We start from the raw sequence: 20,877 nt of genomic DNA, 5'->3' as shown, positions 1-20,877 counted from the left end.
AGTACCTGAAAGATTAAATGAGAATGAATGTAAAGAACCTCGCCGACCGTCTGGTGCAGAGAAAGCTGATGAATTTGTTGCTTCCCTTCTCTTTGATTCCCTTCAGGAAAGTGTCTGTAAGAATTATTGCTGCAGTTACCCACACATCATTTGTGGTATCTGGATCCCAGACCCAGTTGCTTCAAATGTCTTCCTTATGGTGACGCTTCTGGACTTTCCAAGTGGAGGTCCTTATGACCTACTGGGCAATCTGAGGGTGTCTTTAGATTACACATCTAAAACATTTCCATTTTTCTTCTTCTTTTCTCTTGTTTCTCATTCTCTCTTCTATGACTTTTCTCTCTCAGACATCAAGCTCCCATTTTAAGATTTCTCATTCTATTTTCTGGACACAGTGAAGAAACCCCCTGGTGTCTCAGTCCCTGATTCTGGAAATTTCTTCAACATCAGCCTTCCTGTATACAGTTTGCTCCTACCATCTAAACACATCACAATCTCATGGATGTGGTCCTTGTACCACCTTGTCCTCCTCTTGAATGACACTGGGTAGATGCTTTACTTTGGTATCTTACGGCAAAAGATGAATAACGGGCTTCTTTGTTTTGAAGACCAGTGAAGTCTCCACTGAAATGCAAGGGAATAGAGGGAGGATGTTAACAAAGTAAGAAACCAGGTTTCTCTAGAGTGGAGTCTTGTGGGGCACAGATAAAACAAAGATGGCAGCCTTCAGTTGCCTCTGTCTCCAGAGTTCTGCTGGAGATCCAGGAGTTTGTCGAGCCTCATACATTCTATCAAAAAGATGAAAGACAATGTCTGCCATAGCACTGAATATTCAAATTCTGGATTTAATTTTAAATTACAAGTTTCAGGTACCACCTTTCTCATAACCAAAATGTGACGTTCTCCAACTTTGATCTAGAAGACATGTTGTGAGCAAAATCAAACCACTGGTAATTGTTTTTTGTACCAGTCTATGCCTCTTATTGTAACTCTGACAAAGCATAGAGAAGGAATACACACATTTAATAAATAGAAAATATTTATTATACAGCATTATCAAGATTATCTGACAAAAGGCAGTAACGAGCCAAAGGAAAACACTTTTACAAGAAGCTAAACAACTTGTATAAGCACATACGTTAAGGTGAAGAGTATCTGCCCTTTTGGTACAGGGTATGTATGTGTACATTTCCAATTTTGAACAATTATGCTATAAGAGCTAATACTGTATTGTATTCAAGAAAACTTTTAATCATGATAATATTAGGCATTCAGAGAAATAATTTAATTGGTGTTGAATGTGTTCACCAAACGTCTCAGACTAAAGCCTCAGAACAAACTGACATCTTATATTATTTGAATAGTAGAGCAGTTTTCCTGATCTATTCTTAAAAAAAAAAATCTGAATGCACAAGTCCTGTGATATCGAGGACATATGTTAATGGCATTAAGATAAAAAAAAAATCTTTCATGAATAATAGATAGTAGGCTTTTACTTGCTAGTTTGCCAATAAGCAGACCATCTATTAAGCCCTGGAACCATCTACGTTCCTCATTCTGCTTCATTACCGTGAAAACACGGAACTGAAATTCCTGTTCGGTCATGAGGTCTTTCTACCAAAGGTGTTACAAATAATTTTTTAAAGGAAAGGCAGTCCATTCTTGATACAGAACTGACTAAACTTGGCAGTAGACTATGGGAAGACATAAGAAAGATGAGCCTCAAACTTTGGAGCTGATGTTAAATTCTGAACAAATGATGTGGTGGATATTTAAAGATTCTAAGATGATTTTTGGCTGAGAAATTAGCTTCCACATGAAGGAGGCATATTAAACTATGACTGCACATAAGGCATAAACAGATATTTAAAGGAGAAAGCTTCATTCCACAAATAATAGAAGAAATCAAAACAGCAAGAAAAATTGCTTTTATTGGGTGTAAAAAGGAGGATAAAAGTGAAACAACTGGATTACACATACGTGGATATTACACACAGCAAATAACAAAAATATAAAGAAAACTGATGACAGTGAAAATAGAGGAATGAAAGTACATGGAAATAACAATTAAAAGAAAGTAAGAAGTGATGAATAAATAATTTGAAAAATTATGACCGGACATAGAGGTTAGTATATACTTTAATCACTGAAAGCTCAAGTTGCTGTGGGAAATCTTTTTTAAAAAAACCTGAAATGGCCTGAAATAATCTCAATACTGTCATTTCCATGTCATGTTTTAATAATGATGTTTGAAAATCTCTAAAATGTACCTCTTTATTGTCACCCACAGTTCTTTAATGAATTTTTAATGTGACAAATTTTCAAGCCACTTCATTAATAATGTGTTCCACATCATAAAATATCTGAAAAATAAGTTCCCTCTTAGAAGAGGAAGGACCATCTGAGCAGTGTATGAAAACCACTGGACTACAGCACTCAAACCTTCAAAGAGCTTCTGTAAATATTGGTGATAATATATAAAACATTATTAGAACATAAAAATATCTATACTCTATTGGAAAGACAACCTTCTAGTTGCAGTTCCACTGACGTTATGTTGCACAAATTTTATTATCACATGTATACAAGGACACAGGAACACATTTATGTACTAGTTACAGGGACTTGGATGACCAGAGGAAAGGATTACTTGTCGTTGTACCAGTAATAGTTGCCATGTAATAGTTGCCATGAGTACAGCATGGAGTTCGAAGATGGGTTTATTTCTGAGTACACAGGAGAGACAATGGCACCGAACACACATACTGCGTCGCAGAAGTTCAACCGGTAATAATATTTGCTACAGTAAATGTAAGGTAACAATTTTGCCACATGGTTTGTTTTCTTTAATTGAAGGGCAGAGAAGAGCCCCCTTGGCACAAACACAAGATAATCCATAAAACATCTTCTGCCACTCTCAAAACAACCTCTTGTTCTAGCCTTTTTTCCCCAAATCACCAAGAAGCAGGTATCAACTATGGGACGTTACTCAAGCTGCCCGTGTTCACCACCTCATGCTTCTGTACTGTCTTGCTTCTCACTCCGTTCTCCCTTAGCCCTCCTGATGGAGCACTTTTTGGGGATGTTTTTGCTCTGATTCCCGTTGTCCTAAGTAGAGAGAAATCACAGAGCAGCAGGTGTCCATATGCTTTTTTCCAAGTGTGACAACAAGGCTGGCTCTGCATCAGCTGCAATGGGTGAAGAGAGGCTCCTGAACAACAGTAAGGAGAAGGGATAGAGAAAAATGAGCTGCCATGCCGTGGGGGGCGGGGGGTTCCATGCCTGCCCCTCCTTCACCCACCTGCTCCGGCTGGCTCCGCCTCGCTCGCTATGACCACCATGAATACCATGGCGTCAACTAATGATTCACCCGGCTGGTCCACACGCGCTGTCTCTTTTCAAGCTGGCCAAGTGTGTGTGGGCACGTATATCTATGCACAGTTGTCCAAAAGAGGAGATTATTTCTGTTGATTTTATTTATGTATTTGTGTATTTATTTATGCGGTGAAAGTTGAACACTATATGGGATTGTGCTTTGTCAGAATTCCCTTTCTTCCCAGAGAAGGCTTTTGAATAATTCAAGAAATCAGGATCCTCGCCGGGATCATTTTTTGCTTGCAGAGCCCAGTTCCCTCTGGCCTTCCCTAAAGCAGCAGCATGGTCTCCCTTCCCCGCAGACTCCACGCTCCTCCCAGCTGTCCGCACATTTCCAGCGGTGCTGGAGCTCCCTGGTTTCTCTTGCTTTTCCATGGGGACCCCTCCTTCCTACAGGGTGGAAGAGCTTTGCTTATAGTCCCTCAGGATGACCGAGGCGTAGGTCACGTTGGGAGGGGTGCAGAGCACCGACTCGGACACGGGGGAGCTGGGCACCGAGCTGCCCGAGGCCACCGAGTCGCGGAAAGGCGACGGAGGCGTCAAAGCAGGCGACTCCTCGGGGGCCGGTTTGCTGGCCGCCTGCAGGTCCTCGTCTTCCTCTTCCAGTTCGTCTTCCTCCGTGTTCCCTTCCCGCTCATATAGGTACTCCTGGAGGAGCTTGAACCTCTCGCTGTCGTCCTCGTCCTCGTCTTCTGCGGGCGGGGAGGCGGGTTCCTCCCCAAAGGTGCTCAGCTGCAGCGGCAGCATTTGCAGGTGCTGCGGGGGCGCCGGGGGCGGGTACAGCGAGCGCACCCCGTTCCCCGGGCCCCCGGGGACTGCGAGCACCGCGTTGAAATCCGGGATCCCGGTGCTGAAATTGTTGACCACTCCCTGTAGTTGGTCTATCAGGGATTTCTGCGGTTGCGGTGGCTGCTGGAGGGGAGGAGGCAAGCCCTTGGGGATGGCCGGGTCCGCCAGGAAGAGGGGGGTCTCCTCTGTGGTCAGGTGGGGCGGCAGAGGCGGGGTGCTCACTGCGGTTGGCACGCGTCGGTGCACCACCATGGAAGGACTGCTGGGAGGGCTGAAGCCAACCGGCAGGGCATCCTCCTCCTCCACGTTGTAAAGGGTCTTGGTGCTGGTATCTGAAAAGGTCAGGCTTTTGCCCGAGCCCTGGTAACTTTTAGTGAGGGGCTTGATGACGGCTGTTTGGTTGCACGCCGTCTCATTGGTCTTCACGTGCACAGAGAGGCGGTGCCACATGTGCTGTCCCTTGGGCACCTGTCTTCCACCTGGTTCAGACCATGACACAGACTTGCCATTAGAACTATGAATAAAATAGAGATGGATTTATTTGCAGATATACACACAGGAGAAAATACATGCACACAGAAGAAAATACATACAAATTATATGCAATCCCAGCTCAATGCAATTTGATCCCCCGCCCTCTCCCTGATTGTATGCTTCCATACCCTTAACCTACCCTTATTACAGGTCAGAGGCCAAAAGCTGCAGTGACCACAGCTTGTCTCTGTAGCTGCAGTCAGTGATTCCATGAGCCCCAAGACAAGGCAGAACACTTTGACCCTGAGAAAGTCAGAGGGGGAGAAACGCCAGCCCGCTGCACAAGCAGTCGGATACTTCACAGTTATTACACACTCACCTACACACACACACTTAAGGTAACCACGATGTTGTCACTCAATGCACGCCTTTGAAAGATTCCAAAGTTGATGGAGGAAACAAATAACTAAAACTATAGTTACACGTGGACAACAGAACACAATGACAATAGCTCTTGCCTCCCTTTCTTCTTAAGTCCCTGGAACAAATGAAAACCCACATATTAAGCGACTCTCAGTGTCTTGTGAGGTTATACAATGTATCCTCTGAGTGCCCCTTTCTGACAGGCAGGTATCTCCTGATACCAGAGCCGCAGCGTCAGATAGACGGCACCTGGACAGAAGAGGAAAAGCAGATGACAGAAAACCCAGACCCACGTTCCACTTATGTGTGTCATCACTTTTGCTTTCTTTTTTTTTTATTTCAACGCACCTGACACACGCAATGAATCACAATTCACATAAAGGCCCTGATTCACAGCAGCTAGTTAGGGATTTCCTCACCGGGGGCTTTTAACTAGGTGTGTTTGGGAAGAGAGAGAACCAGGAAGAAGTCCAACGAAATACAGATCTTTCAACACTGTGATGCAAATGAAACAAAATTAAGATTCAGAGAAAACAGAAGTTATGGAGACAAAGTCCCCTCCCTGGCCTTTTCTTCATTGAGCTTTGGAGAAGAAAAATGTTAGGGTACCAGCAGCCCGCCTTCATCCTTCATCTTCATGGGACCATCAAAAAACTAACCAAATAAAAGAAGAAGGAGGAGGAAGATGAAGGAGAAGTGGGAGTAAGAGGAGGAGGAGGAGGAGGAAGAAATGAGAGATGCTGTATATATCATTCAAATTCTATTCTATATTTTGTCATAACTCTAGTCTTACTTTTGGACTTTTAGCTTTTTTTTTTCTGTATAACTTTCAGCAGATGGTGGTACCTTACCATAGCATACTATTAATAACAACAGTGTTAATACTTACATCAGGAAATATTTTTTCGTGTGTGTGTGTGTTTTTTTTTTTAAGTCTGCTTTTTCACTGTATCCATGAAAACAACAGAGAAAGTAGCACAATGTTAACACATTTTTGACAGTAAAAGGAATAGGGCTAAGGAACATTTTTTCCTTAGGTGGATGTGTGAAATAGACTATTCTGTTTCATGGTCTTTGGTTTGGGAAAATGTAGGAAGTGATCAATAGTTCATATAATGGTTTATTTAATCATTTTGAAAATACAAGAATGAATACTTCAAAAAATATGTGTGTCACATTTATAATGATGATAATGTTTTGACAATTTATATATTATAATCTTGAAAAGTGAAGTGAGCCAAATAAATACAAAGTCTTGCAGAAATTCTGATACCTATTTTAGAAAATTCTGGATATAAAAGTCTTAAACATAATAGCTAAAATTTTGATCTCATTATTTGGGAAAAGGTAGTTACTCTGTCTTATAATTAATATGCTATATATCTATTTATTTATTTGAGAGAGAGAGAGAGCACATGTGGGCGGGGGGAGAGGCAGAGGGAAAGGGAGAGAGAAGCTTGAGCAGACCCCCTGCTGAGCATGGAGCTCAACAGTGGGGGTGGGGGGCTTGATCTCACAACCCTGAGATCACCACCCAAGCCAAAACCAAGACTCAGATGCCCAACCGATGGAGCCACCCAGGCGCCCCATAAATGCTATATTTTTAATTGTCAAACAAAAATCTCATCTCCAAAATACTATGTGAAAATTAATATTTTTCTGAAATATATGCTTATATAGTCCTTGAGAATGTAGAAGTACTTGTAAATGCAAAATTACTGACTTTTCAGCTTCCGCACTATTGTTAGAATACCTTTCTTCTGAGTTGAGTCAACTACAAAACCGACAGTTGGTGTTCCCAGCATGAACAGACAGTCAACCAGCTAGCAGCCAAGACCACAATCCACAATCCTCTTCTGAGTTTAAAACTCTAGGTAAGCTTACCTTCCACCTCCTTCTTTCTCAATTTCCTCCACTCCCCACTCTACTCACCCCATCTCTCTCTTCATACATTCATTGTGACTCTTCCAGAAAGTATAAAACCACTGATTTGCCTCTTGCCTTGCTCTTAAATATGCTTTAGTGTACCATCCAACCTCAATGATTTGCATCACTTTTTTAAAAAGAGACTTTGTTTATTTATTTGAGAGAGAGAGAGAACAAGAGTATGAGTGGGGACAGGGCAGAAGGGGAGGGAGAGAGACAAGCAGATTCCTCTCCGAGCGTGGACTCCGCCCTGAGCATGGAGCTCAATGCCGGGTTGGATCCCAGGACCCTGAGATCATGACCTAAGTGGAAATCAAGAGTCAGCTGCTTAACAGACTGAGCCATGAAGGAGTTTCTGATTTGCATCACTTTTTAATTGCAATGGAAACATCTTTTCCTTCTTCCAATGCCTGCCTCTCAATGCTTATTTTAAAAAAAATCATTAAACTAGAAGGATGCTTTGTGACTTTATTTAGTTGTGTGTGTGTGTGCATATGTGTGTGTATGTGTATATGTTTAAGAAACAAGTCCCTTGAGAGCTAGTCTACGCCTTACTTAACCACCAGGCTTACATACCCCAATAAAACATTGCTCCAGACTCCATATACACTGGCAAAAAAGTCATCCTTGTATTCTTGGGACTTACTTCACTCACTCACTCACTCACTCACTCACATGGGCTGTTTTCCTCACTTCCTAGGGTCCTACATGGCCTCTTTTTAAATCATGTGCTTCTCTATGTTAATGGTATTATTTTTTTTTTTTTTTTAAGATTTCATCCATTTATTCGACAGAGACAGAGACAGCCAGCGAGAGAGGGAACACAAGCAGGGGGAGTGGGAGAGGAAGAAGCAGGCTCATAGCGTAGGAGCCTGATGTGGGGCTCGATCCCACAACGCCGGGATCACGCCCTGAGCCGAAGGCAGACGCTTAACTGCTGTGCCACCCAGGCGTCCCTAATGGTATTATTAATCATATTGCATATAGATAAAATCACATCTTAGTTCTGTTTTAATCCAATACTATTTTTGTTCTTGTAATGGGAGATTTTTACCCTGGCTGTCAAAATTAGCAGGTTTCCTTCCCCTCAGAGTCTTGCTCTAGATTTGCTGTAAAGAACTGTTTAATTAGGAAACAGTTCTAATATCCCAGGGAATTTATCAGATTAAGAAAATTAGATTAACCTTTTTTTTTTTTTTTTTTGCAAGGACAAAATAAATTGCTTCCTAAAAACCAGAGATCGCGAAGGAAATGTATCAGCTCATAGAAACTTCAGCAGACCTTCTGAATTAGGTGTTCCTGACATGTGGTCTGTGTACAGCTTGAATGGTCCATGAATCTACCTGTGTGATAAGCTGTTTTTAGACTGGATCAATATTGTGTCTTGATAGACTGTATACTGCTATATTCAAATGCATGTAAATGCTATCACGATAAAGTGCGCTGCCGGATACAAGTGGAGCTAAATTCTGAGAAGCTTTCTTTGTGTTTTGTGTTTAAGTGGCTACTAAAAAATGTATAATTACTATCGATTCGGGTGAAGGTTTAATAAGCATTTTGGTATGAAAAGGGATTGCCAAATTTGAAAAGGTTGAGAGCCCACTGCTATGATATTAAGAAGAGAAAAATACATGAAATATGGGGCAGCCAAAAAAGAGTAAATGCATCATCAAAATGCAATATTACTATGAAATAAGTCTTCTATCTAATCCCAAATAAGTTTAATACCCTCTGTTTCAGCCACCAACGTCTTCCTTCTATTATTTAATTTTATTTGTTTTCCTAAATAGAAGTCTTAGGAAAAGCAACCTGATCTAGAAACACACGATTGTCACAAAACACCCCATCCTTCCTGCTCTCACTTCAGAAGGCAGACATCAGGCCTAAAACAATCTCATAGTTGAAGATGAAATGCAGTAGCATTTGGCGTGACTACCTCAGGTGGCTAAATATATTTATCGATACAGAAGTTATTGGAGGAAATGGCTGTTAGGCTGGAGAAGAACCAGGATGTAGAGGGTGATCTATACTGGGAGTGCGCAGAGCCAAGCAGGTCTGCGGCTGCCGTGCCAGCTACGACAGGCTTGGGATCTTGCTTCGGTTTTTCTCTCATTAGATAAGTCTAACAATCCCCCCAAAGAGAAAACCCAATATTTACAGCACTTTAGAGAATGGCTGGAAGTGGGTGGTGTAAACAGATTAGTGTATCTTTGGCATTCAGAGTGATCTTGTCTGTTTTATTTGTTTCAGTAAGTACTAGTTACATCTGCAGGGTACACTGCTCTCTGCTCCAGAGAGGTCTAAAATGGGAATAACAGTGGGTGGGTGTTTGAGATCAGGAGGGAAGCATCCTGCACAAGCTGCCTGAGGGGGAAGCTCACACAGCACCTGTCTCCCTTATGTCCAATTCATGTCTTTGCCACGAGGCTTAATAGCTTCACGACAGACATAAGGATGGCATCCAGAAAGCCCACAGACAAGGCAAGACCTTCACAGAAGGAGGGGAGACTCACTCCTTGGAACCTGAAGAGGTTAGCATTTGTTTTCTCTGAAAATGAGAGCGGAAACAGGAAATGCCATTGAGTCACAGCGTGGAGAGAATGGCTTACCAAGTCCAGAAAATAAACCAAAGCTCCAGGCTTATGGGCAGTTTTGCTGTGGCCGTGCAGCCACGGTGGGGACATGAGGCCTTTCAAAGAAGGCTGGTGCTGCCCCAACTGAGACACTCGGAAAGGGATGCCAGACATGTGTTGTCCAAATGCCTCTCCTCTTCCTGCTTCAGGGAGCTGGTACCAGAAGGAAGTCTGAGGAGTGATTCTTGTAGAATCGCAGGCATAGGAACTATTTGAAGCCATATGAGTCAGACTCTTGTTTTCCCAGGCAACGCCAAGTTAGTCTTCAGTACAAAGGACTTCCACTGATGCCAGTTACACTTTTGAAGGCTTTCCAGAAAAATCTGCATATACAGTATATAATCTCTGGGAGCCTATGTGAACATAATTAAAATTTCTCACCTTTTTGATTCACCACTAGTAAGGTAGAAAATCTCTGAATGTGTTATTGGAGACAAATGCTTTTTGACTACAGGGGAACTTGGTAGTTTCTGCGGATATCAGTCTTAAATAGCATTGTGAATTTTATCTCTCTTCTCTGATTCTAACATCATAAGCTAGTCAGAGAACCACTTGGCTTGCCGAAATCTACAATATCTCAAAGTCTAAATATACAGTCCTCCTTTTAAAATTTTTAGATGAATCACATTCTATATGTTAAAGTTATATGATACAGGATACAAGACAGCACAAAGGAAATCAGTTTGCCTTTATTAAGCTTTGTGCTTTCTTCAATGAATCAATTAAGAAAAAGACATCCACAAACAAAATGAGCTCACCAAAGTCAATGAAGTATGGGAGACTCCATAAACTTTGTCTGGGCATAGGGTCTACTGTCTTGAGAAAACTGACAAATCTGTTTCAAACTAATGAGTAGAATTCTGATGGTTACTAAATTTTTTCTAAGTACATTTTAAATGACCATTGATTAGGCCACCGACCTAATCATGATTACTGGCTGAGGAAAAAAATTCTCATGCCAAAGTTTACTGAGGACATCATGGTGGTACAGGAGTATTGTTTCAGCAGAGGTATACCAGCTGTAATTATATTCCTCCAGGAAGTCTAGATGAGTCTAGATTCTGTTCCCTTTGAAGGAACTTCAAGTCGAGCATTATCTTATCTTCTATGCTGCATGCTACCAGACCTGTAATTTTAATAGCAAGTCATTTGATGTCCCTCAGCTCTAACCTGGAGTCCTCACGATTTGCTCTGGAAACATAGGGCAGTTGCATTGCTCTGCTGGGATTATTCTTCAGAGACAGGCTGGATCTAGGCAGACCATAATAGTCCAGTAGGCAGCTTTATTTCCACCACTAGTCCCTTTGTCTTGATTGTTCACCAAAGGTGTGGGAACTGAAGGTCTCAGAGAGAACATATCTTTTTTGTTGTTGTTTGTTGAAGAATAACCAAGGCTAAAAATAGCCAAACTCTTCTCAATCTTTTCCTGATCCCTTATAGTCTCCTGGAAGAAAGCTTGAATAGATCCTATTCCGAGAATTCTTAACAATCAACCTATTAGCTTTGCTGATTGTGGCTTTTTTGTTTATTTGTTTGTCACCTACCAAGAATGCACCCACTTTAGCCTTTGCTTTTAGGCACTCACCTTTAAGTCATGAAATGTTAGGTGACTCTCCTCTCTTTCTGGCCCTGCTGTCACGGCATGACAAGCACATCTACTATTCCCATCAATCCCTTTTGACAGGCAGCCAGCAGCTATCATAATTAGGATCTCCTTGCTGTGCCCTTGGTCAGACTCAACTCATGCTGCAAGAAATGCTCAATGCCTCCCGACTCGGGAAAATCGCAGAGAGCGCATCCAAGCGGACTGGGACGGCCTCGATCTGGAGCAGCAGGGGCCTCCTGACCACCACCTGAAACCCACTGGCATGGCTACCGTATTTTCCCCTCAAAGAATCAGTATGATTTGATTGAGACCACACTCTTTCTTTTTGGGCTTTTTTTTTTTTTTCACCTTCAAATGATTTTTTTTTTATATTATGTTAGTCACCATACAGTACATCCCCGGATTCTGATGTAAAGTTCAATGCTCCATTAGTTGCGTATAACACCCAGTGCACCATGCAATACGTGCTCTTCTTACTACCCATCACCAGCCTATCCCATTCCCCCACCCCCCCTCCCCTCTGAAGTCCTCAGTTTGTTTCTCATAGTCCATAGTCTCTCTAGTCTCTATTTGGGCTTTTTAAGGGAATATCAGGACACAGACTTCCCAATGCACTCCACTGAGTGAAGAAAAGAGACGCCACAGCCTCATACACTGGCCTCCGCAGCCAGGTTCAGTAGCAAACATTTGAACAAATTGGGCTCTTCTCATCTGAAGAGCTTTTCAAGCCACAGACACCTTATCGGTGAACTCCCTCCTGCTGCAGGAATGTGTACCTTTGACTCTCCCAGAAGTTGGAAGGGCTGTAAAGGAACAGCTGAAAACGACCACAGACTCCGTGCACAATGAATTGAACATGGTCTATGTTCTTTTGTCAACTTAAAGAGACACTGTCAAGATCTAAAGGTCAAAAATTGGACCAAACATGCACCATTTTTATCAGATGGCGAAAATCTGATAAAAACACTCAGAATTCTGGGGAAATAACTACATTTCCTTTTTGTAAAACTCTCTTTTCGTGGGACTCACAAAACTTTTGTTTTGTGCTCTCCAGGGTGTAAGAGGCACCCAACAGAGGCTCATGTCAGTGCCCACCCCCTCAAGCTGACATTATGGAACTCTCCATAAGTTCAAGTTATGGCTTTTACTTGAATGCAGACAGCATCATTTCAAACATTTGTGCAACAGCAAAAAGGCAAAGAAAGAAAGAAAGAAGAAAAAGAAAAGCAAAGAAAGAGCTCTGTTTACCAAGGAAAAGCTGACAAATTTATGAAGGGGGAAGATTCACTTTCAAGCTTGTGAGTGGGAGTCACAAACAAAAGTGAATCTGTGGAATCGGAAAAAGTGTTGGATCTTGCGTTGAAACTTAAAAAAGCAAAAAGACTAACAACTTGACAGTGCCCTTTTAAGAACGATGGACAATCAAATTAAGGCAGTCGTGCAAACCATGGCACGTAAATGGCTCCTCATTCTTGATGGCATGCACCACATCTGTTTCCATGTTAGAAAGTGGAACCCCAGGAGAGAGAAAGCAAGGGGCAAAGCACTACATTGTCCATGCAGCTTCTCTTACACATTCACTGCAGTGTGGGGTTTCAAAGCTGCACATGTGCCGACGGACATTGGCTGGTGGGCGAGAACTCTGGCTGCCTCTTCCTGAAGATTGAAAAGAAAAAGACACCCAGTGAGTGAGTGGTTATACGCGTGTACAGATACAGTGATCACACCACTCAGGTGATGCCTGGGCCTGGCCTGGGGCCTAGCATGGCCCCTGAGCCTTTCTCCATGTCATCTCCACCACCACCCCCCCCCGGTGTCCCCCTCGCACTGGCTGGCTGTCTCTTACTGCCAGACTCATTTCTGAAAGCCACATCAGTGGAGTGCATTCTTTCTTTTACCTTATGGGACCATCTCTTTCCAAGCAGCAGAGGGTTGCTCTGCTGTGTGTCTGTCTGTCCAAAATCAGCTCTTTCCCTCCACTCTTGAAGTCCCCCTTTCCTCCTGGTGGCAGTGGGCTCCACCTGCACTCACACTGTTACAGGCTAAATCTTCCCATCCACCACCCCTCTTAAAGGATGTTCGTGGACTTATGTCTTTACGCTGTGAATTTTAATTGCATTGCTAATTTCCCTTCGTATTATGTTATCACAAAAGCATTGTTGTCCCTTCCTATAAAGTCACGTTTATCTTTTGGCCCTCACAGGACGGAATGTATCTGATGGTGGAGGGGGGGAGTGGTGAGATATTGGAGGAATCTGCCACTTGGAAAGAATGTCATCTCATTCCTTAGTTAGAGGTCTCTTTATATAGCACATAGAATGATCTGATAAGGGGAGAACGGCATTGACTGGTCACGGCAAGGCTAACGGGGCAGCCATGGGCAGTTGGCCTTTTACCATCATTTGCGGAGTGAGCATAAGTGGGTTTCCCATGAGGTAAGCAGCACCTCAGAAGGAAGTGGGGTAAAGCCGTCTTGTTATTACTCCACATCAGACGGCTGCCAATCACAGAAAAGAAGTTCAGGAACAAGACGCTAAAGGTGAACCATCAGAAGGTGCTGTGGGTGGTATGGATGGGGTTGGCTGAAATGGGGGGGAATCTCAATATGAAGGAACTCTCAGTGATGAAGTCGCCTCTAGGCATCCCTAAAAACTCACAAATATTCTCTATGTATCAGCATTGGGCCACCTACCCCAAGATCCTGGTAACAATTATCCAGTGTTAATTAGAAGAAGACCACAATAGCTGCAGGCAGGTCAAAAACTTTGGCTATATTTCCTATCTCTTTTTTTCCCATTAAGGCAGACAGAGGAGGGAAACAGAAGAGGAAGGAACCAGAGATGCTGCAGGAGCAGACACACCCTTCCCACTCCTCATCTTCCAGACTGAGGCCTGGCTTGTGCTAGAAAGCAGAGATGTGAATTTGAGGTTTGAAATAAGAATACACTAGAATAGTTTTTCAATTCCTGAAATCAAGGAATCTGATCTGAATGTAGAAAGTGGGAAAAAAGTTTTCCATAGCACAGTTGAAGGTAAAAGAGAAAAATAAGATTAATCAATATGTGTATTCCTGCCAAGTTTGGGTCATTCAAGAAACCATTTCAAAGTATATGATCTACCCGGAATAATTTGAAATCCTCACCCAGAGATAAAAACTTGAAACACCTCTGTGTAACTCTGTTACTATAGCAATAATCCACTTATTTAAAAAAATGGACAAAGAGAGAATGTTTGCTATTGAACTTGCCGAAGTATGTCCCTGACATTCAATATGCCCACCTGAAATCACAAAAATGATGACAACAATGAAAACATCAGCAAGTAGATGACCAGGGATAAAAGTATGATGTTTGACTATATAAATAAAGCTATCAGTAAGAAAGAACATTTAACGTACAAAATAATAAAACAACATCATTTCTCAAGAAGATGGCAGAAAGTACACTCAAGGCCTTTGGCTTTCCCCTGCTAAACTGCCTGCATCCCCTGAATCCCCTAGTTAATTCCACCTGTAGCTAATGTCTACTTATGGCCTGCTCCTATGATGCTGGGAAGCCAGGACCCCACCCGGGCCAGCTTTAGGGCCCTGCGTCCAATACAGATGCACCCCGCGTGTCCCTCATCAGAAGCGCCCTGCCCTTGGGATTTAGTGAACTATAGACATCACTTTGAAATCTGTAATCCTTGTATCACTTAATTTGTGTTTTTTAAGTGATGTTTGATGGGGAAACGGAGCATGAACTGGGGTTTGGAGCCTCAGCTTACCCACGCTCCTGCCTCCCTGACTTCCCTGGTGCCCCCTGGGACCTTTCCCTATCTGGCCCTGCCCAGGGATCACTGCCAATCTCCACCAGTAGCAGGGGGCTCTAGGCATGAGTCCAGGAAGATCAAATCAGGGTCAAGTGCACGTGCCGCGTAGCATTTCAAGGCAGTGATCGGCCGTCCCCTCCCTGGAGTAGCAGGGCCACAGTGCATTTGACAGGCAACACCACAAGGGCGAGCCTCTCACCCATCCTCCGTGGAGGTACCTTCTGGTCCACGTGCAGTTGTCTTAATACCCTTGGAGATCATGGGTCTACCAGGGGCTAGGGTAGGAGAAAGGGAAGAAGGGGGGATGCTAGGGGTGCCTGGGTGGCTCAGTTGTTAAGCGTCTGCCTTTGGCTCAGGGCGTGATCCCGGCGTTCTGGGATCGAGCCCCACATCAGGCTGCTCCACTGGTAGCCTGCGTCTTCCTCTCCCACTCCCCCTGACTGTGTTCCCTTTCTCACTGGCTGTCTCTCTCTGTCAAGTAAATAAATAAAATCTTTAAAAAAAAAAAAAAAGAAGAAGGGGAGATGCTTGGTTCAACCTCCCTGTAGTGTCTGCCCAGTGGCAGGACAGGTGGGACGGGGAACTGACAGCCTAAAGGCTGCACCTGCATGGAGTCACAGAGTGGGGGCTGTGGCACCTGGCAGAGTTTGCACTTGTCCCCCAAGTCTCCTCTCCCCCACCCTGCACGGGAGTGCAGCATTAAATGGCAAATAAAAAAACACAAAAACAGGTTGAGAGAGAGGCTACAGGAGAAAAGGCTTTATATTGTAGCCTCTCTAACATTTCCCTCTGTGTTCAACCAGAGGCCTCATGTTTCCTTTCATACCGGACCGTGCAAACGATGTAGTTGGTCTTGTCTGCTGGGTGTATGTATGATGAGAAAAAGTGCAGGGAAACATCCTGACAGCTCAGGACTTAGCATAGGTGCACAGAATGTGGCCTGCCTGGACGATAGCACTTCTGTCTCCCGGGGACTAGGGTGGGAGCTCTGTGGCCTCCGGCACTGACTTGGAATTAACTGTTGCAGTTAGTGGTCAGTTCTGTGGTTTCTTTAAAGGTGGTAGTCATATTGACAGCCAAAAGCCACACAGTAACTCCCAGCAATCCTAAAGACACCTTAATTCACTATTGACTGAAATAGTTGAAAAAATTATAGCATTTCCTTCATAGTGCCATTTTCTTCAGTCTCTGACTCACTTTGTGTTGAAGTGAATGTAAAAGACCTATGCGTACAGACCTTACTTCTATGAAAGGGGTGGTTGATTAAAGGTTACAGGCCAAAGCCTTAAAAAATCTGATGCCAGAGTGTCCATTTTCTCAACTGCACAAAAACTGAGAGGAGCTTGACTTCAGGGTATTTTTAGCAACTGTAAAACCACATATTCAACCAACCGCAGATTCGGCAAGCCGGAGTAAAAGCTTGGAGGGAAAATGCAGCATATGGAGACTTGTCAAATATAAGTCCCAAATCTGTGCTTGAATCTTTTGGCAGAAACTGTGGATTTAAAGAAACCCCAGAAATTTAGTAAGAAAGATTCCTCTTCAATTTCTTCTGAAAGTGCAGTTTTTTTCTTTTATTTTGCTCTTTTTTCTTTTTCTTCTTCCCTTCTATTTTCCTTCTTCCTCCCTTCTTTTCTTTTCTCTTTTCTTTTCTTTCTATAGAGTCACTGTTGTCATAGCTTCTCCCATCTATTCTCATTGTCCAAATCTTCCTTTGTAGAAGAGACCATCTCTCTTTGGGTGTACTTAGTCCCATAGGACTTTGTTTTAAAGTGTTATTTTCTTTATAGTAGTTCATTCATACGTCAATTCCTATGCTAGGAATTATTCTTCACATGAACTTGAGAAGTTGTTACAAACAGGTTTCACTCATGGTAGTGAAAGCATGTCCTAGCAGTAGGACAGCTGGATAAGGGCCCAGGAAACCAGGCACTCTCCAACTGTGTATTTGCCCCTTTCAGATTCAGTTTTTTCATCCATAAAGGATTGTTGAAAGAATAAATGTGAAAATGCTTCCAAATAGCAAAATGCTATCCCTGCTTAAGACAGCACTATTAAAACCTTCCTCTAAAGGATGGAAGAACAAAAGTACAGACAAGAGACCCAGACATTTTAAATCTCAGCATGATTTAGAGTAGACTAATTCACAGTAACAGTATCTCAAACTTTACTTCATTTTACTTAAGAATGTTAACCACTTTACTTACTCAAGAATTTTAGTAAGTTCTACTAGAAAGTAAACTCTTTTCTCTCCAGACAGTGGGGGATGGAGTTGTGGGATGGTGGGGAACAACATTAGTGACATTGAATGGATGTGGCAGGACAGGTGAAAGCTAGGTATAGAGCGGGTTAGCTGTCTGTGTCTGAAGTTGCATGTCTATGATAGGCTTGGAGGTGAGTCTAGTTTTAGCAGAGAGAAAATGGTCTATACAATTCCAGATGGTCAGTTCACCATGGAAATAATACTGTGGCAGCTGTCCAAAGTAATCATAAAGACCGGCAACAACCACTCAAGATCATTTTAGCAGAGTGTGATTTATCTTTTTTTTTTTTGTTATAGATAAATATAGGATAATTTGTGCCTCTGATTGCTTTCCAAAGCCAAATGCATTTTCTTCTATTATCTGAATTTAGATATTTATTTCTAAATATTTGTTTATCAGAGTGGACAGTGGAGCTCTGATTGTACATGGAGGCCCTCTGTAAATGGTAATTTCCTCTATTTTAGTGCATGGATATCTAATACAGTACATTAATGTTCTTTATACAAACACACAGTGCAGTTTCTCCATAGAGGTGCAAAATACTGCTCTTTAAAGAAAATTTCAATTGTAAAGATTTCTAAGCTAATAAGAGCTTAGAGAAAATGGTCTAATAAAATTCAACGTAATTATCATAGATTTGTCAAACATGGACATTTTGCCTTATTTAAAGTTTCTTTTCTTTTGAAAACATTAAGAATGTATGTGAGGCCCTCTGTATGTTATTCTTAATACTAATCCTATCCTTTCCGAAGGCAAATTTGGGGTGGATGGATCATCACTTGGCATATTTTAATACTGTTACAACATATATATTCATATGTGTTAGTACATAATATATGGTAGTGTTTACAAGCTATTAGATTTTATTGACAGCATCACATTCTATTTCTGTTCAGCAACTTGCCCATTTTGTCCATTTTGTATTACATTAATAGGTACAGCTCTAGTTCCTTCACGTAAATGAAACTGAATACATACTACACCACCAAAACTATAATCAATTCTCCTACTGATGGCCACTTAGGTTGTTTCCTACATTTTGCTATTTTAAGCAATGCTGCAGTAAATATTCTAGATTATGTCTCCTTGCACACATATATAGGAGAGTTTTTCTAAGCTATGGGTCAAGAAGTAGAGTTGGTGGATTGCTGTGATGCACATATATCTTTCTTATTTACGGCCAAATTGCTCTACCAACTGCTTGCCCAATTTACACCAGTATGTGAGAAATCATATTATTCTGTTTGTTTTTCAGGCATCTTTAAAAAATGGCTTTTTTTAATGAAAAATTTCAAAAATATAGCAACATGGAGGAAATGTTAAAATGAACCCTCATATCCCTATTATTCAGCTTCAATAATAACGTATATATGAATCTTGTTTATACCATCATTTATTTACTTTAAAGAAAAGCTAAATCGTTATGTTTTCATCCATAAGTAATTCAGTATATAGGTCTGTAATATGGGTACACATTTTTGTAATAAAAGGAAAAATAATATTATCACATCTGAAATACATTAATAGTAATTATTTAATATTTGATATTAAATGTTTAATATTAAAGTCACTATTTGGATTTCCCTGATCGTCTCATATATTTTTATTTTACTTTTCATTTTCAAATCAGCATCCAAACAAGATCTGCATATTGCATTTTGTTGATGACTCTCAAGCCTTTTTTAATCTATAGATGTTCCCTTCTCCTTTTTTGATGGCTATTTATTTGTTGAAAAAATATTGTTTCCCAGATTATGGATTTTACTGGTTGAGTCCCTATAGTGTCATTTAATATGTACCTCTGCCACCTATACTGCCTATGAATTGATAGCTAGTTCGAGGGCTTGATCAGATTCATGATTGCTTGTGTAGGGAGTATAATTTATAGGAGATGGTGTTTACTCCCTATTATACCAGACCAAAAACACATAAATTGGGTTGTCTATTAATCACATTAAGATTGATCAGTGAGTTCAGGTGTGGTCAACCTAATGCATATTACAAAACTTCCCATTAGCCTTTCATCTAATGGTTTTAGCAGGCACTGATGATCATTATGAAGATCAATTATTTTATTACAAAACTGCAAAAAGGTAATATTATAATTCTATCATCCTTTCTGTATTTGTCAACTAGATTTCTTTTCTAAAGTAGAATTTCCCCTCATCAACTCTTTAGTTCCTCTGATGTAGAGTTCAAACAGAAAACACAAGCCAAATGGATGATTCTTTTCTTTTCTTTAGAAATGTTCAGATGAATGATTTGGTTTTCTAACACCTTCCAACAGAGATCAGTGTATCACCTGTGGGTCTGCTTCTATTGTCTAATTGTTTCCCTTGATTTTTTGGTAATATTGTCCTAACTCTTCCACACCTAAACATGTAAGACACTTCCATGCCTAAACATATAACACACACACACACACACACATACACACACATACACATATAAAATAGAATTCTGTAAAGGCTGTAAATTATAGATGGTATTTTCTGTGCCACAGTTGCTTTACCACTTTATCTGATAAGTAGAGGGGGAGAGATTATCTTAATCTAATCCAGAACTGAACGGAGTCAAAGTTATTTTGTAATTGGGATAGGAATTGGTCTACTGTAGGGCATACCCCTTCAGGACTTTTAACAGACCATCTGGCTGTGCACGACTAGTACATCTCATCTGGTGGGTCCTTATTACCTCAGCATTAAGAGGCTATGGGAGATTCTAGCCAGCTTTTCAGAGATTTTTGGATTAATTTTTGGCTTCCTAACCAACACAACTTCAGAATTAGGCAAATGATAGGGAACACCCACCACATGATTGAGTGCCTCTGAGTCTCCAACTTTGTCAGTCCAGCCTCACGTGATTGCTTAAGGCGTTTTCTGCTCCCCGCCCCCGCAACAGGTGGGTCTGTCTCCTCATTATTGAAAGACTCCATGAAAATACCACTTTGTGTCAGAAGTGTTTAGCTTATCTTTTAACCTTTCTGATCCACTCACTTGCAAGCAATTGCAAATACCTCAAGAGAGAAGCTAGACATGTTTGGAAGCCTCTCTGCCTTTCATTTTACCACTTCAGCCTGATAGTCACAGCATCTCTTCTGCTTTCTCTTCTCCCTCCACTGACCCTGCTTGGGCCACGCCTGGATGCTCAGCTTGGGTCATGCCTGGATACTAAGCCCCCAGCCAGGGCCTGGAGCTGGCAGATGCTCCCTGGGTAAAGCAGCTGCAGATCATCTGTTCACTTCTCGGTTCTCCTCTCTCTGGTATTCAAGTCTTGCTCTCCTTATCACTTCAGGAACTCCCTGATAAAAAGATTTTGTCTTTTATATGTGTATCATGAACCTTCTTCACTCTTCGCAAAATTTTGCACATATTTCCTTCAGCATTCAAAGATATTTATCAAGTTCTTGACCACGTTGCAATGTATATTATATCTTTGCACCTCTCCTGTGATCCTTTTCACTTCTTACTATATAAGTTATTGATGTTAATTCTTATCTCCTAAGTTTGATAAGTCATAATTTCTGAAAGGCAGACTCCATGTCAGATTTACCATTGTGTACCTCTTGTCCCCCTTT

General features: G+C 41.7%; 1 protein-coding gene across 3 annotated transcripts in view; it reads right to left on the bottom strand.

The window, feature by feature from the left end:
* Positions 1-1,601: 1,601 nt before the first annotated feature.
* GRM1 (glutamate metabotropic receptor 1) overlaps positions 1,602-20,877 on the bottom strand; it is a 388,457-nt gene continuing 369,181 nt past the window's right edge. The window contains exons 8-9 of one of the 3 annotated variants that reach the window (XM_034669260.1): positions 12,800-12,882; positions 4,580-4,678 (exon numbers count right to left, since the gene is read on the bottom strand). In XM_034669260.1, coding sequence (XP_034525151.1) covers positions 12,822-12,882 — 61 coding nt within the window. In that variant the 3' untranslated portion in view covers positions 4,580-4,678; positions 12,800-12,821. Of the gene's footprint in view, positions 4,679-12,799; positions 12,883-20,877 lie in introns of all 3 variants that reach the window. The other 2 variants (XM_002922790.3, XM_011229357.3) reach the window with 2 other exon arrangements.

Source organism: Ailuropoda melanoleuca, chromosome 10 (assembly GCF_002007445.2).
Source record: "Ailuropoda melanoleuca isolate Jingjing chromosome 10, ASM200744v2, whole genome shotgun sequence".
In the NCBI taxonomy this organism is placed as follows: Eukaryota; Metazoa; Chordata; class Mammalia; order Carnivora; family Ursidae; genus Ailuropoda; species Ailuropoda melanoleuca.
The sequence above is the reverse complement of the archived record's forward strand: the minus strand, read 5'-3'. Positions and strand labels throughout refer to the sequence as shown.